Raw genomic sequence first — 15593 nt, forward strand, 5'->3', positions numbered from 1 at the left:
GCCGATTGAAGATGACTCTCTGATACGCTCTGAAATAAGGGATGTAGCTCTGTCCTATATCTCTCAAAAACAATCAAATTAATTTTTGAAAAATTGAAATACATGAAAAATCATTTCACAAATTATTAATGAATACATACAACTATATCTCTCGACTCCTTCCAGACAAAGCTGCAATCTCGGTGGATGTGAGTCATCTTATAGAACTCCACCTCACCAGGTTTCCTCCCATGATCTTCCATCTACAACAAAAAGTATATTGGAAGTGCTATATATCATGATACATGCTATATGATATAAGAGTTTCAAAAAAACTTACGAATTCAGCTCTGAGCCTTGCATAACTCTTCGAGCCTGAAGTGTGAGGAACTGTCTGAGATGCTCGTACGGTTCGACCAATGTCAGAATATATCTACCACGGAAAAAGTAAACATTGTAATATATTAAATGTATTAAACATTATATAAGGTATTGAGAGAGAATACACAACCTGTCCTCTCTCGAAAAACCAATAGTGAACAAGCTCTCTCCACTGATGATGGTATACATTAGGAGGACAAACACGAGCAACCTCCTCCTCTGTCATCCCTCGCGTTTCCAGTTGGCCTTCAACTTCGACTTATATTCTTTCCATTTGCGGTTGAGGAACTTTAGCACCCAATCATGGCTCTTTGGAGGGAGCACAAACTTTTTCTACACCAAAGTAAAGAATGTTATAACAATATTAAATCAAAAAATTAAAATTATAATAGTAAGCAAATTAACATACAGTAGGTATCAAATTAACAATATTAAATTCAATTCTTTACCTGTACAAATTTAAGAATCTCAACTTTATAAGAATGAAGCATATCATTCCACTTATGATAGTTGAGCGGACACAACTGACCCCTACGCGCAACTGATCCTAAGAAACTTGATAAAAGGCTTCCAGCCCTCTTGATGGGCTGCCCTAGTTCGTTGCATTCGACGACTATCTTCTCATCCTCACGAAGCTGCCACACATCCCGTGCTCGAGAGAAACCCCGTGTCAACCTCACTCTCCCTTGTTCATCTATAAAAAATAATAAAATATCCATTAAAACATTGGAGGCAAATTAATTAAAATAATTAGATTGTAATTAACCTCCTGGCCTGGATCGTGCTGAGATCGGAACTCACACTGAGACTCGGACTCCTACTGCTGGGGCTGCTGGGATCGCATGAACTGAGCAGAAGAAGATCCCACTTGAGACTACTGGAACTCTACATCTCTGAATCGTTTTCCTCGGAGCATTTTGTTACCTAGTATGCACAAAAATGAATCAATATCAGTTAAATAATAATTAAATACTAAATGAATTAGTAATAAAAAATACATTATTCAATGTATACATCGTAAATTTTTCTTACCATTACGAAACTATATTCTCTCATTGTCCATCAGTCGGCATAATATTAAAAGGCATACACTGAGTATAAGTCTCATTATCCTCCTCTTCCAACATTTTCCTATATCATACAAGTTCCTAGGTTTAGTCTTAATGACAACAGACCAATCTTTATCTTTTGAGTCTTGTACAAAAAACACTTGTCGAGCTTGAGATGAAAAAATGAATGGGTCATCTTTCAATAGCACAGCGATATGTATCAACCTTGAAAAATTTACAAGTGTGAAACCATTTATGTCTTGTCTCAAACCTCTAGATGAGTTTATATCCATCCAATCACATCGAAATAGTACTACCTTAAAGTTTCCATAATAATCCAGCTCATAAATATCCTTCAGGGCACCGTAATAAGTTTTTCCGTCCGCCTCAACCATGACCCCACTATTTTGGGTTTTTCTAAATTTCTCACGTTCTTTAGTATGAAATTTAAAACCATTTATAATGAACCCATCATATGTGTTGACAATATTGTTCGAACCTCGAGCAATGACTATTAACTCATCGGAACAATTTTTCTCCATCATCATGGGTACCTAAAAAATTATAGAAGCAATGATTAATTATTCAATGACAATGTCTAAAAAAATTGTAAAAATACCTAATGTATTAAATGTCTAACCTGTTTGAATAGCCATTCAGGAAATAACTTAACTAACCATCTTTGCTCAATCCTTGGGGTAGGACGAATGTTATTGTTGATGCTTCGCTAAGTTACTAAAAATTCTCTGCACGATCAGAAACTCTTTAGCTAAGCATTTATATCTGATATGAGAGATAAGAAGATTACAATCATACTAACCTGCGATACTCGGATATTATATCACTGTGAAGTAACACATAGCGATGTGCTTGTGCCAATGATTTTTGGTCAAGAACAACACTTTTAATTGTCCCCAAAACTCTTCCCGCAGATGAAAACTTGTAAATTTCTGCATTCTCTACAATATCACAATTTCTTGGAGGTGATTGAGAGCAGTTTCAACACCTTCGAGATATCTCGAGCAAAATGTCAAACACTCCTCAACAATATATTCTTCAGCAATCGAGCCCTCGGGATAGGCTCGATTGCGTACATAATCCTTTAAGCGCATAAGAAACCTTCAACAAGAAATTTTTAAGATCAATATCAACACCGATATGATTTATAAATATGGACATTAGAATTTAGCAAAATCATCTCTCAATAGGATACATCCATCGGTATTGAACCGGTCTACCAAGTTTAGCTTCCGCCGCTAAGTGAATGAATAGATGAACAATAATAGTAAAAAATCCAGAAGGAAAGATCTTTTCCATATGGCATAATGTAAAGGCAACATTAGACTCCAATTGATCAAGCACCCTAGGATCAAGAACTTTTGAACACAATGCTTTAAAAAATGATGACAACTGAGAAATAATTACAAGAACTTGTTTCGGCGTTGACGATCTTAAAACCAATGAAAGTATATCTTGCATCAAAATATGACCATCGTGACTTTTAAGATTTGAAAGTCTTCGCTCTTTAAAATTTACGCACCGTGAAATATTCGATGCATACCCATCAGGAACCTTCATATTTTTCAGAATCATTAGAAAAAGATCCTTATCTTGAGTAGACATTGTATAACATGCAGGAGGTATAAAAAATTTATCATTAGCAAGCTCTTTCGGATGAAGCTCTTGTCGTATGCCCATGTCTTTCAAATCAAGACGCGCTTTTAAGTTGTCTTTGGTCTTTCCATCAAGATTTAACAATGTTCCAATCAAGTTATCACAAACATTCTTCTCTATGTGCATGACATCAAGATTATGTCGAAGAAGATTATACTCCCAATAAAGTAAATCAAAAAAAATGCTCCTTTTTTTCCATAACTGTTTCTATGTAGAAGCAACCAATGTGTCATCGTCATTTTCCTGTCCATATACGTTGTCATCATTCTCAAAAAAGTTAGCATCCTCTAAAACCTCGGATATTAACCCTTCATTTAATGAGCCGCCAACATCCTCCCTTCCCCTCTTCTTTGAACATTTGGAGACCTTACCGGGTATGTAATTTGTGCCATGCATTTGTCTAAGAACTTCAGTACCAGTTGGCGGAATAGGGGCAGAACGCAACTCTGTGGTACTATCAAACAGATCATTCTGAAATCGAAACGGATGGTTTGGTTCTAACCATCGACGATGGCCCATATAACAGAACTTTCCTCCATATTTTAACCAATATGAATGGGTTGAATCTGAAAGTTATTCCTAGGTTCTTCGGTGTTTAGCATGCTGAATTTTTTTTTTTTTGAAAACCATGGCTGAACCTGATCTGGTTGCCTATGTACCCCTTCACAAGGGGAATCAAGCCACACGTAGTTCTTTTAAAGTTTCAAAAATACAGCGGAAAAATGAATCAAACAATTTAATTCATGCATACTTACAAGATCAAATCTAGAAATCAGCACATTAAGAACACATAGGATTATGCCGGAATCGTTTAAATAATTATGCTAAAATTTTTATGCATGATTAACTATCAGAACTGAAACTTAAGAACTCTATTCCAATTAATCTCCGAATATCCATCGAATGGATTCTGGAGATATCTCCGTGAGGAGCCCCAAAAGAGGGTAAAACCTCGGAGAATCGGACCTAGACCTTGACACCATAATAAATGATTAATGCTAGATTAATACCTTTTATGATGGATGAAAGTTGTGAATCTGATTCTTGACTTCGCAGCCACGCACACGAATGGCCTCTACGAGAAGTACACGCGAAGTCCTGAAGGATCTTCTTCCGCAACAGTGCTAGCAGCTGCAGAATACTTGAAAGCTGAAATCTGTCCGCCGGAATTCAATCAACTCTTGATCAATCGTCTTAAAGCAGATAGAGATGAGGTTTGTAAGGAAAGTAGAGGACTCAGATCTGATCTTGAATCTTCTAGATATTCACCCTGAAAACCCTATCTAAAATGGAGAAGAAGAGGAGGAGGAGGCGGGTGAGGAAGAAGGCTGCAATGGATGTGTTTTCGGTGCCCATGTTTGACCCCTTTTAATGGCCTCCGAATTTTCATTCAAAATTCGAAATTTATTTTTAGAAAACCTCCTATAGTTGGCACATGCAAAGAAATAGGAACAACCCAAATCAGATCTCAACCAGATCTGATTTAAATTCAAATTTTAAACATATGTGCAAGAGGGGAGGAATTTGAAATCCATGCAGCAGAATTTTCCTACCTCTTGTCGCATATATTTCATTTGAATTTCGAATTTAAATGATTCAGAGGTTCACACGCCAGCTAGGGAAGTTATTTGATGTATGAAATCATTTAATATATTGCTTAATGTTTGAATTCAAATTCAAACAACAAACAATGTCGCCATGTGTCAAGCAATGGATCCATGCGCCATGCAATAATTTTGGTTTATTTAAAATTCATGAAATCCAATTCCATGTCACCACTAATTGCCACATCATCTGAGCCTAATCCTCTTGGGTTGCACCTAATCAAATTTGGTCAAACCCGGATTAAAACAAAGCAATTTGGTTGAACCCAATCTAATCAGGTCAAACCCTGATTGAGCTCAAATTGAATCCAATTCAATTTTTGGCTCATCCAAACTCAATCAAATTGAATTAATTACTTTGTGTTGGACCTAATCCAATTAGGTCAATCCCCAATTAAGAACAAATTAATTTAAAATTAATTTGATCAGCTTAAGTCCTTTTTGGTTCTGACCTAATCCAATCAGGTCAAAACCCTGATTGAGCCCAAACTTGGATCCAATTCAATTTGGCTCATCCTTAGCACAATTACTCAATCAAATTGAGTTTATTAGTAATTTAATTACTAATTAATCCTTCAATAATTACTTTAATTATTTTATAAGATAATTTGTCAATCAAATTGACCAAATTATCCCTGAATGATTCTTAATCATTCATCGGCTTTCTTGATCAATCAGGAATCTTCTATGCGTGCGACCTCATAGGTTCGAACCTAAGCCGGTAGTATAGGAACAGTTTCCTACACTAATCGATGTGACCATCTAGCAATGGTACCCGACGTCCGGATAGTCCGAATATATGCGAAACAAATATTCTGGAACCCTGAACTATGGTTACTGTATAATTCAATCCCTTTGACTCCTAATGCTAGGATGACTTAGAGCTTACTGTCAACCCTATAATTAGTACATCCATTATGTGATTAACTTTAGATATCCCGTGACTCCTCACTGGGATTACCCTGGCCAAGGTTTTGCTAAATTAATCACAAGACATTATCTTCTGTTTTCAGGAGGTGTCAATTCCATCTTGACTCACAACTGACTATGCAAGTACTTGACTGCACCCAGTGACCTTCCGTCACTGAATTAGAAATTCAGGTAGTCCGGTACCAAAGTACAGTGAGTTGCTTGCTAGTCACAGGTTGCGGTCTCAGGTCAGAGGGCCAAACTTATACCTATATCCACTCGGAACATCTCTCGACAGTAGAGCGTTCTGGAATTGGTCACGTTCAGTGAAATGTACTCCTACACTTCACCTGTGTGGCATACCAGTGTCTCCACACTTCTTGGTTAAGAGGACAACCAACGTATATGTCACACAACGACCTAATCTCGATAATGCTGTCGTCCTAGTAACAACATATCATTTGGTCGCGAACAAGTTTAAGGACTCAAAGATAAATCCTCATTTATCATAACATAAGTCCTAAAGACTTCATCATATAAGAGTTCATTTGAAGATGAAATGATGAATAATGCCAAATAATACTTTATTAATTTATCAATTCATTTACAAAATTCAATCATCAATATGCTGACGATTGACATTTAGGATACAAATCCCAACAGAATCTCCACAAGAAGGACATGCAATACGCCCCTTAGGCCCTGTTTGGGGGAGCTGTTGGCAGTAGAGCTGTTGGAAGTAGAGCTGTCTGAAGTAGAGCTGTTATAAAAAGCTGTTTGCTGTTTGGTAACTACATTCGTAAAGTGCTGTGGTACTTTGTTTTGTGTTTGGTAAATAAACTGAGAAAGTACTTTTATATGACAAAATTACCATAAAGGACATTGCATAGTATTATACAACATAACATAATAAAACATAACATAAATTAATACATAAATATACGATATAGTATAATATTATTGTAATATAAAATAATATTATGTTAATATAGCATAATAGTAATATAATTATTAGAGTAAATTAATATTTGATAATATAACATAATATTAAATTATTTAACATAACATATTAATGTATTATGATATAATGTAATATATATTATATTTATAGTATAATACAATAATAAAAGTATAAATTATTATAATTATTAGTATAAATTAATTTCTCATAATATAACATAATATTAAATTATTTAAAATAACATATTAATGTATTATAATGTAATGTAATATAATACAATATTTATAGTATAATACAATAATAAAGGTATAAAATATTATAATTATTATTATAAATTAATTTTTCATAATATAACATAATATTAAATTATTTAAAATAACATATTAATGTATTATAATGTAATGTAATATAATATAATATTTATAGTATAATACAATAATAAAGGTATAAAATATTATAATTATTAGTATAAATTAATTTTCTATAATATAACATAATATTAAATTATTTAACATAACATATTAATGCATTATGATATAATATAATATGATATTATATTTATAGTATAATACAAAAATAAAGATATAAAATATTATAATTATTAGTATAAATTAATTTTTCATAATATAACATAATATTAAATTATTTAATATAACATATTAATGTATTATGATATAATATAATATGATATTATATTTATAGTATAATACAAAAATAAAGGTATAAAATAATATATTTATTAGTATAAAATAATTTTTCATAATAATTTTTCATAATTTCCCATAAAATAATTTTCCGCGGTCCAGGGGCTCTTCTTCGTGGTCCACGCTCGAGGAGAACCTCAGCGCGGGCCGCGAGGTTGATGATAAAAAAAAACAATAGATTGATTTTGGAAGGTATGGAAAAGGATTAAAATTTTTTTCTTCTAAAATGTGGTTCAAGAGATGCATACAAAAATTGAAAAGAAAAATATCTTTTCTTACGGAAGGGAGTCTGACGGCTAGGGTTCTTGGCTACAGCAGATTTTTAGGTTTATAAAGGGACAAACTATGTAATTATGTTATTTTAATATGGGTATTTTTGTCAAAAATACAGCTTTCCGAAAAAGCTGAAACAGCTTCCTCCCAAAAGCTTCAAATTGGAGCTTTCTCCTAAAAGCTGTTTTCAGCTTCCCGCAAAAGCTGAAACAGCTTTTTGAAAAATTTACCAAACACAGTTTTTCATCTAAAAGTACTTTTGGAGGGCCAGAAATTGCTTTCTGGCCCTCCAAAAGCTCCCCCAAACAGGGCCTTAGTGGTCCAACCAGATAAATTAGCATATGCAGAAAAATCATTAATAGTCCATATAACAGCTGCACGCAATTTGAATGTTTGACCAGTAAAAGCATCAAATGCATCAATACCCTCCCATAACTGTTTCAATTCGTCTATTAAAGGCTGCAAAAAAACATCAATATCATTACCTGGGCCCTTATCACCTGGAATAACCATTGACAGAATGAGTGAAGACTATTTCATACACATCTATGGTGGCAAATTATATGGAACCAAAACAACCGGCCAAGTGTTGTATGTAGAACTCATAGTTCGAAAGGGATTAAGCCCATCAGTAGCCAAACCCAATCTAACACTGTGAACATCAGAAGCAAATTCGTGATGCCTATCATCAAATGCTTTCCATGCTAAACTATCCGCTGGGTGTTGTAACATTCCATCTTTTGTATGGCCTTCGTTATGCCATCTTATCGAGGAAGCCGTCTTCGATGATGCATACATCCTTTTCAATCTAGGTATGAGAGAAAAATATCTCAATATTTTTGCCGGTTTTTTCTTAGTCTGTGCATCATCCACTTCATTCAAAAAAGCATGCTCATCTTTAGCTTTCTCCCATCGTGAAGATCCACATATTTGGCACGACTCTTCGTTACTATTTCCACCATGGAATAAAATACAGTCATTCGAACAACTGTGTATCTTCTCGTATCCAAGATCCAATTTTTTTACTAGCTTTTTGGCTTCATAAGAAGATGATGGCAAAGTAACGCCTTCCGGAAATGCATCATTTAATAATTGGAGAGCATAGTAAAAGACTTGCTAGACCATCCATTCAAATACTTCAAATGGAATAAATGCACAAGAAAAGAAATTTTTGTAAAATTCTTACAACTCGGATATAGTTTTTCATCACAAGCTTTCAGCAAGTTATGATACCGAGCTGTGTCATCATTAGAGTGTATATGTTCTTCAACATGCATAAAATCAGTTGCTGTACGCTCATCATCTATTTCAGTTGCTTTTTGTCCTCCACTAATATCTGTTAAATTTCTAATACTATGTCCAAGAGCATCTCTGAGTAAGCCCCTTATATCATCTTCTCCTACAGGATTTCTTTCTATGTTACTGGATCCAAAACTAGAGGTATCTTCTATATACGAGGGTTGGTTACATGGAGATGACAATATCAACTCTCCATGAAATACCCATTCAGTATAACCTCTCGTAAAACCATTCCACACCAAATGTTCTTCAACAGTTTTTGGAGCGAGAGAAGAAGCATTTACACATTTTCGACATGGACATAAAATCTTCCCATTCATATTAGATTTCTCAAAAGCAAATTTAATGAAATTCTGAACTCCATTCAAATATTCGTCACTGTATCTCAGCTTAATTATCCAACTTTTGTCCATTCTAAAAAAAATAAGGTGGCAATGTCACAATCCGTAATTGAACAAGAAATATGTAACATCGATTACAATCCATATGAGGGAATCATGCATTAAGCTTTGAGTCATTAATTGATCTTACAGATCATTTTGCATGATCCCATATTTTTCAATCTAAACCTATGATGCTTTACTCATTTGAATTGTTTCTTAGACTAAAATGCATTAACAAGATTGTTTTTTGCATTATCATCAACCCCATAAAGGAATCATATGCTTGGAATTGCTTCCCAGACTAAAATGTCACTGTAAGATCATTTTCAGCATTATAGTCAACCAATAAAAGGAATAAACATATGCTCGCTTGCTGAATACTGTTTGCTAGCTTAGACAACCCAGAGAACCTCTAAGAGGGATAGGACTTTAATGAGAATAATACAAGAGCTGCTAATAATAAGTGAGAGTCTGCTAATAATAAGTGATAGTACAAGAGCTAGGGACTACCTTTTCTATAACAACTGCAGGATTGAAGAGAGTATGGCTCACAGGGGAGAACACCTCGATTCCAGATAGAGAGGCAAAATCCTACAAGTACAATTGCAATATATCATTAATGAGAAGAAAAGCCAGGAAAAGGCCAAATCTTTCTTGCTTTTTTTTTGCCTGAAAAAAAAAAGTGAGGCAAATCCAATATGAATAACTCACTTTGAGTTGTTTATCCCGGGCGAGCGAGTATGGCTCTGTGTCGAATTCATAGCGGAGCTTTCCAATATTTCACTAAGGCTCATTTGGTTCGTGGAAAGCATTTTTTCTTCTAGGAATATAATTGCTGGAAAATAAATTTCCAGAAAGAGGATACCTAGGAAAGTACTTTTGGCATGTTTGATTGACCATAGGAAAGTGACAAATTTACAAAGTGCTTATGTTTGGTTGGCCATCCACTTTTCTGGAAAAGTTATGTATAATTCCTATTATGCACTTAATAAAAATTAGGTCTTTAATGCCTCTTTAATGCTTCTTTAATGCTGAAGGGTCTTTTTGGGAAAAAGTAAAAATAGAATGATTCCTGTCTTATGGAAAAGTAACTTTCTCATGTTTCTCATGGGAAAGACTTTTCCATGAAATGTGGGAATCATATTCTATGGGAATACAACTTTTCCGTCTCTCTCCTTTGAAAACTCCAACCAAACAAGAGGCATCTCATTACTTTTCTGTTGACCACACTTTCCCCCCTTTTTTTTCCGCGAACCAAACGAGCCCTAAGAAAAGCATTCAAGAAAACATGGTGACTCAAGAAAAAAAAAAAGAAACGACAAATTCGAGCAAAATAGTTCCAAGATTATGTTTGAAAACAGATTTACATCCTTCAAGATGGCGCAGAGGACTCGGACGGGATCTCCTCGGAGGAGGAGGAGGCGAGAGCCGAGGGTCCGGAGGGTGGCTTCGAGATCGGAGAGGCAGTCGAAGAGGAAGCAGATCCGGTTGAGAGCAGAGTGGGCGGAGCCGGGGGAGAAGCGGATCCTGCAGTTGTTCTCTTCAATCCTGCAGTTGATAAAAAAGGACAGCAAATTTACTTATCTCATCAACCACCGAACCAAATGAGCAGATCCAGAGGGATCACTTGGAAGTTTCAACCCTCAAGAAAACTAAGTATGCAAGGCCATGAACAAACTCTGCTTTCTTGCATGCTCTGGAACAAGGCGTTCGAGAGCATATGGAGGGATGCAATATGGGATTTTAAAAGCGCTCACCAAGCTTCAACAGTTAAAGTACCCAATATGGGATTTGTCTCATTTCATACTCTTAAGTGTTGATTAAACTTCACCATGGAAGCTGATTGCAAGCTTAAGTAAAAAGAAGAAAAGAAGAAAACCCATGACAACATTATTTTTATCATATCTAGAAGGAACAGACTACCATCCTAACATGCCATCCATGCTAAGAAACAATGTCAGAGCTGTCATCACAGCGATTACAATCCTATGATCGAAGCAAGAGAGGAAGATCCCAAATTTGGCCTTCTCCTTGTCCTTGCCGGCTCCAAACTTCAAACGCCGTGTGAGTGCTCTGCGGCGGAGGAGGAGGAAGTCGTCCACGAAGAGGAGGCCAACGGAGAGGGGGAGGAGGGGAAGGAGATGCGGTGGAGGAACGCGATTTAGGGTCGTTCGTCGGTGAAGATTGGCTGAGATCGGTGAAAAGGGCTGAGGACGGAGGGGGTCGGTCGCCGTGAGTTAGGGATTTAGGGCTGTGGGCTGTGGAGGGAGGAGGTCGATCGGATTTTGTGGTGGGGAGGAGTGAAGTCCGACAACGCTTATAAGCGTCGTCGTATTTTTTCCTACGCCGACGCTTATAAGTGTCGGTGATAAATATTCCAACACTTATAAGCGTCAGTAATAGGCAGCCGACGCTATACAAAGCGTCGGCGGAACGTTTTTTTACTGACGTTTTTTACAAGGGTCGGCGGTTACTGTCGCAAGAAAAAAATTTGCCGATGCTTTTATGTAGCGTCGATAATATAGAATCGCCAAACCCTTTATTGTTGTAGTGAAATTTCCTAACTTATACAAAGATTTTATTTTTTTTCATGAATTGTTGACGGAGGTGTTTGTTTGCTACTGTTTGATATCCCTTTCACGTGCTTACTCTTTAATATTTAGGAAGACAAAAATCTCAAACATCATACACTTTGAGTTATAAGCTATTTCAAACATTCAACCTATGAGCATGGCACAAAATAGCATTTGTTTAAAATTAATTTAGGTGCACAAGGTTCCTCTTTTATTGATAATATATGTGTGTAAGATGTTGTTACTTAACTAATATCTTTTATGTATCCATCCGTGTTCGTAAACGAAAACACTATCCGATGGCTTTGCATATTATCCTAGAGAGTTCTAAAATTTATTAGATGACTTTCTGATCCGGCTATTCAGATACCAATACCCATCCTCTGTATCAAAATTCTGGAAGAATAGTAGCAACTCTTCACTTTTTTAAATATACAGAATCTAATAGTGCGGCAGACTGATAGTATCATATTTTGCTAATTATACAGAATTTATATTGTAAATAGCTATAACAGATATTTTTTATTTATTTTATTTTCTGATGCTTATGTTTATATTTATTTTAAATTGATTTAATATATCTATTTTTTTAAAAAAAACAAAAAGAAAAAAACACTATCCGATACCCATCGTCAGCAACCTGGCTCTGAGCATTCTACATCCTGAAGCACGGTAGGCAGCACCGTCTCCAATGTATTTTCAACAGAAATCAACGACAAAAATATTGAATAAACAAAAATAATCGGCTAAAAAGAAATCCATTTTCCATTCAATGTACCATCATCATTATTGTAAGATTGCACAAAATTTATAGCCTTCTGATGACCGTTAGAATAACAATGGCTGCTCTTAATAGTAGCAATGCTATCATCCTTGTTGCTACGTTGCTTTGGAGAGACCGCAGCGAGGACGACGAGGCCGCAGAGAACGGCGAGGGCGAGGCCGAGGGCGTTAACGAGCGTCGACTCCGGTGAGCGGCGGGGGAGGCCACGGTTGATGTGGAGGAAGGTGAGCTTCTCGAGGAGGCCGGTCTCGGCGGTGGCGACAGAGAGGCCGTAGGTGTAGATCCCCGCGAAGACATGCCACGGCAGCAGCGCCGCCCGCGTCCGCCGGCCCTCCCCCCGGCGCCAGAAGCTCAGGAACCCCACCACCCACTGGATCACGGTGGCAGGGCAGAACAGAGCATAATTAAAACAAACATAATAATGGACGTGATAATTAAGGTCCACTGTGCAAAGGACAGAGGCATGGGAAAGGATATAATAAAATATTTAGCACAACGAACCAAAAAGGCTTCTCTGCTATCGGGAATAAGGGTTCGCGGAAAGAGAAAGGAGGCAAGTATAAACCAATAAAAAAATATATCTTATATTTCGTAGTTTTCAAAAAAAATAAAAATAATTTTTCATATTTTATAAAATATTTTTATAAATAGTATAATAAATATTTTATATAATTTTTTTAGCAAAAATAAGCTCAACCTAATATAAAATATTTTAGAATATATTATTTTTTTTTTGGTCAAAAATAGGATGGGAGGGGGAGGGACCAGCCCACCCGCGTAGCAGCCCCATTACTGAGCCCCCCTTCCACTAGGGAATGTTCGATACAGGTCGCAGGTTTCGCGTGCCTTCCCCGACCCGTGGGCTCACCCCACTGGGTTCACCGCCTCACGTGTGGGTACGTCACCCCAGTGCCACCTTGGTACAAGTGGAAGGAAAGCATAACCGCCAACAAGCCAGCCGAGCGTGGGGCATCCGGTCCCCTAATTTAATCGACGCCCGTGCGTTTCGAACCCGGGCAACTTAGGCGGAATTATCGCCCCCTTACCACTAGGCTACTACCTTGGTGGCTATATTATATTATTTTTTCGTGATCAAAGCGTACATACAAAAAACATTTTTTTAGATATTATATACTCAAATATCACCTTTTCTAAAAAGTATATATTAATACAAAAAATTGTAAACCAAACAAATCATCATGGAAGAAATTATACCCTACACTATGGTATAACTTGCCGCATGTTACTAAAATAGGCAACCATGCACGAAAGATATAACCCGAACCGATCCCCACAATAAACACCATCTTTTGCCCGTGTCTACTTAACAGCGAACCATGGTAACCTTCACCCGCTCGAACCAATCTGAATTCCATTTGGATAGAGCGGGCAGACTTGAACTTTTTCTGATTACGACATTGCCTAACTTTCATAAGAATACTATTATAATAACAAACCCATAGGTGGGATCTCAAATCAAACTATAGCAAGGGAACTTATAATACCATTCCCCTTCTTTACCCTAAAGAAACAAGAAGAGGAAAGGCACATGCCCCTTCTTATAATCCACACTTTTGACTCGTTAATCTAGGCTAAACTTGTCACTAACAATAGCCACTCCCAAAATGGAGATCCATTTCCCATCAACTTTCTTCCTTGTAATTCTAGCTTGAAGTAAATCCATTTTGGAGAAAAATCTGAACTGACTAATTGATGCTACATGGTACATACCCCACCTAGAGGTATAGAGGGCACGAGAAACTATTAGGTGGACCAGAATTGGCCCATACTTTGCGTCATCCAACCTAAATAGGACAACACTTTCATCCAATGTAACGCCCGTCCGGTTCGGTGCTTGTCCAATGTAGCTTTGCGTGTCGGCGGCATGTCCTTCTCAAGCTCCAAAACAAACAGCAGAGATCAAATGGCAGCAATCAAATCATCGTGTGCTAAAATTCCAAACTATCGACGGTGAGATTTATGGGCCATTACTAACAGGGAGAGAAGAAGGGGGGATCATCAGACGGACCTGGGCGGCGAAGAGAGCGACGCAGAGGAGGCCCATCCAAGAGTGGAGGCTATAGAAGTTGGCCAGGATTCCATCGTTGCCCTTGAACTTGGCCCAAATACCAAAAAGCCCGAAACCGAGTGCCGCCCCATGGAGCGAGAGGTGCATCCACTTCCGCGACCACCCCGAGAGCCACCTGTGCGCCAGTATCCCTGCCACGTATCCCGTCACCCCAAATACGCTCACCTCCCGGTAGTATCCGGACTCCACCCAAAGAAGAAACAACGGGAAAAGAAAAAAATATATGTATACCTTACCTTCGCCGCTGAGAAGGATAAAGCCGATGACCATGAGAAGGGGGTGGAGCACCTGAAAAGAAAAAAAAAAAAAAAGACAAAGGAAGGGGGTTTATTTTAGAAGAATTCAGAGGGGAAGAGGGGTATTTGGGGAAATGTAGGGAGATTTACGGAATAGAGATGGTCGAGCTGGGAAGTGGCAGCGGCGGAGGTGGTAGAAATGGGAAGAAGAAAGGTGGTACGGAAGGAGAGGGTCCACACGAGCACGAGGATAGCGACCAAGACACCAGAGATCCGGGCCAAAGCCAGAAGACCAGCCATTCCGCCACCTTTAGTTACGGACTCTTTCTCTCCTACTGCTGTGAGAGTAGAGGAAAGAAGAGGTATACCAGCTAAAGCTTTTTCTTCCTATTTGGATCCATAGAGACTAGAGAGTGGCTACTTTACCTTACTACGCTTTGGTTATTTCGCATTCCACCCTTCTCTTGCGCTGCATTTCTAGTTGCGTTGAGATTGGGGCATAGCTGGTAATGTACGGTTGAAGTATAATATCAGCCCTCTGATGCCGTGGGCCGTGGGCTCCTCTTGCAATGCAGCAAGGGAAGCATGATTAGTTCCCTCCTTTTGTCTGAACTATGGACCCGACGGTACAGATGAACGGTGGTGATGGAGAGATATCGGGCGCGTCCGTACGTTTCGGATCATATTAGAGAAAT

The 15593-nt window shown here is 37.5% G+C and overlaps 1 protein-coding gene across 2 annotated transcripts; it reads right to left on the reverse strand.

The window, feature by feature from the left end:
• Positions 1-12533: 12533 nt before the first annotated feature.
• LOC103715956 (Cytochrome b561/ferric reductase transmembrane protein family) lies at positions 12534-15364 on the reverse strand. 2 transcript variants are annotated; one of them, XM_088704174.2, is made up of 4 exons: positions 15139-15364; positions 14899-14950; positions 14603-14793; positions 12534-12943 (listed from the first exon to the last, which is right to left on the reverse strand). In XM_088704174.2, the coding sequence occupies exons 1-4, from the start codon at positions 15196-15198 to the stop codon at positions 12536-12538; spliced, it is 711 nt and encodes a 236-aa protein (XP_088560300.2). In that variant the 5' UTR covers positions 15199-15364; the 3' UTR covers positions 12534-12535. The 2 variants fall into 2 exon arrangements, with proteins under 2 accessions (XP_088560300.2, XP_008801984.4); XM_008803762.5 differs by having other exon boundaries at positions 15049-15357.
• Between the last annotated feature and the right edge of the window lie 229 nt (positions 15365-15593).

This window comes from Phoenix dactylifera, chromosome 1 (assembly GCF_051530095.1).
Source record: "Phoenix dactylifera cultivar Ajwa chromosome 1, Ajwa_hap1_PhDact_Kaust_v1.1, whole genome shotgun sequence".
Lineage (NCBI taxonomy): Eukaryota > Viridiplantae > Streptophyta > Magnoliopsida > Arecales > Arecaceae > Phoenix > Phoenix dactylifera.

Coding starts and splice junctions, on each gene's coding strand:
- LOC103715956 (XM_008803762.5), bottom strand. CDS start 15,198: ATGGCTGGTCTTCTGGCTTTGGCCCGGATCTCTGGTGTCTTGGTCGCT. Junction 14,794..14,898: donor TATCCTTCTCAGCGGCGAAG/GTAAGGTATACA, acceptor GATACGTGGCAG/GGATACTGGCGCACAGGTGG. Junction 12,944..14,602: donor TCGCTCTCTTCGCCGCCCAG/GTCCGTCTGATG, acceptor ACCGTGATCCAG/TGGGTGGTGGGGTTCCTGAG.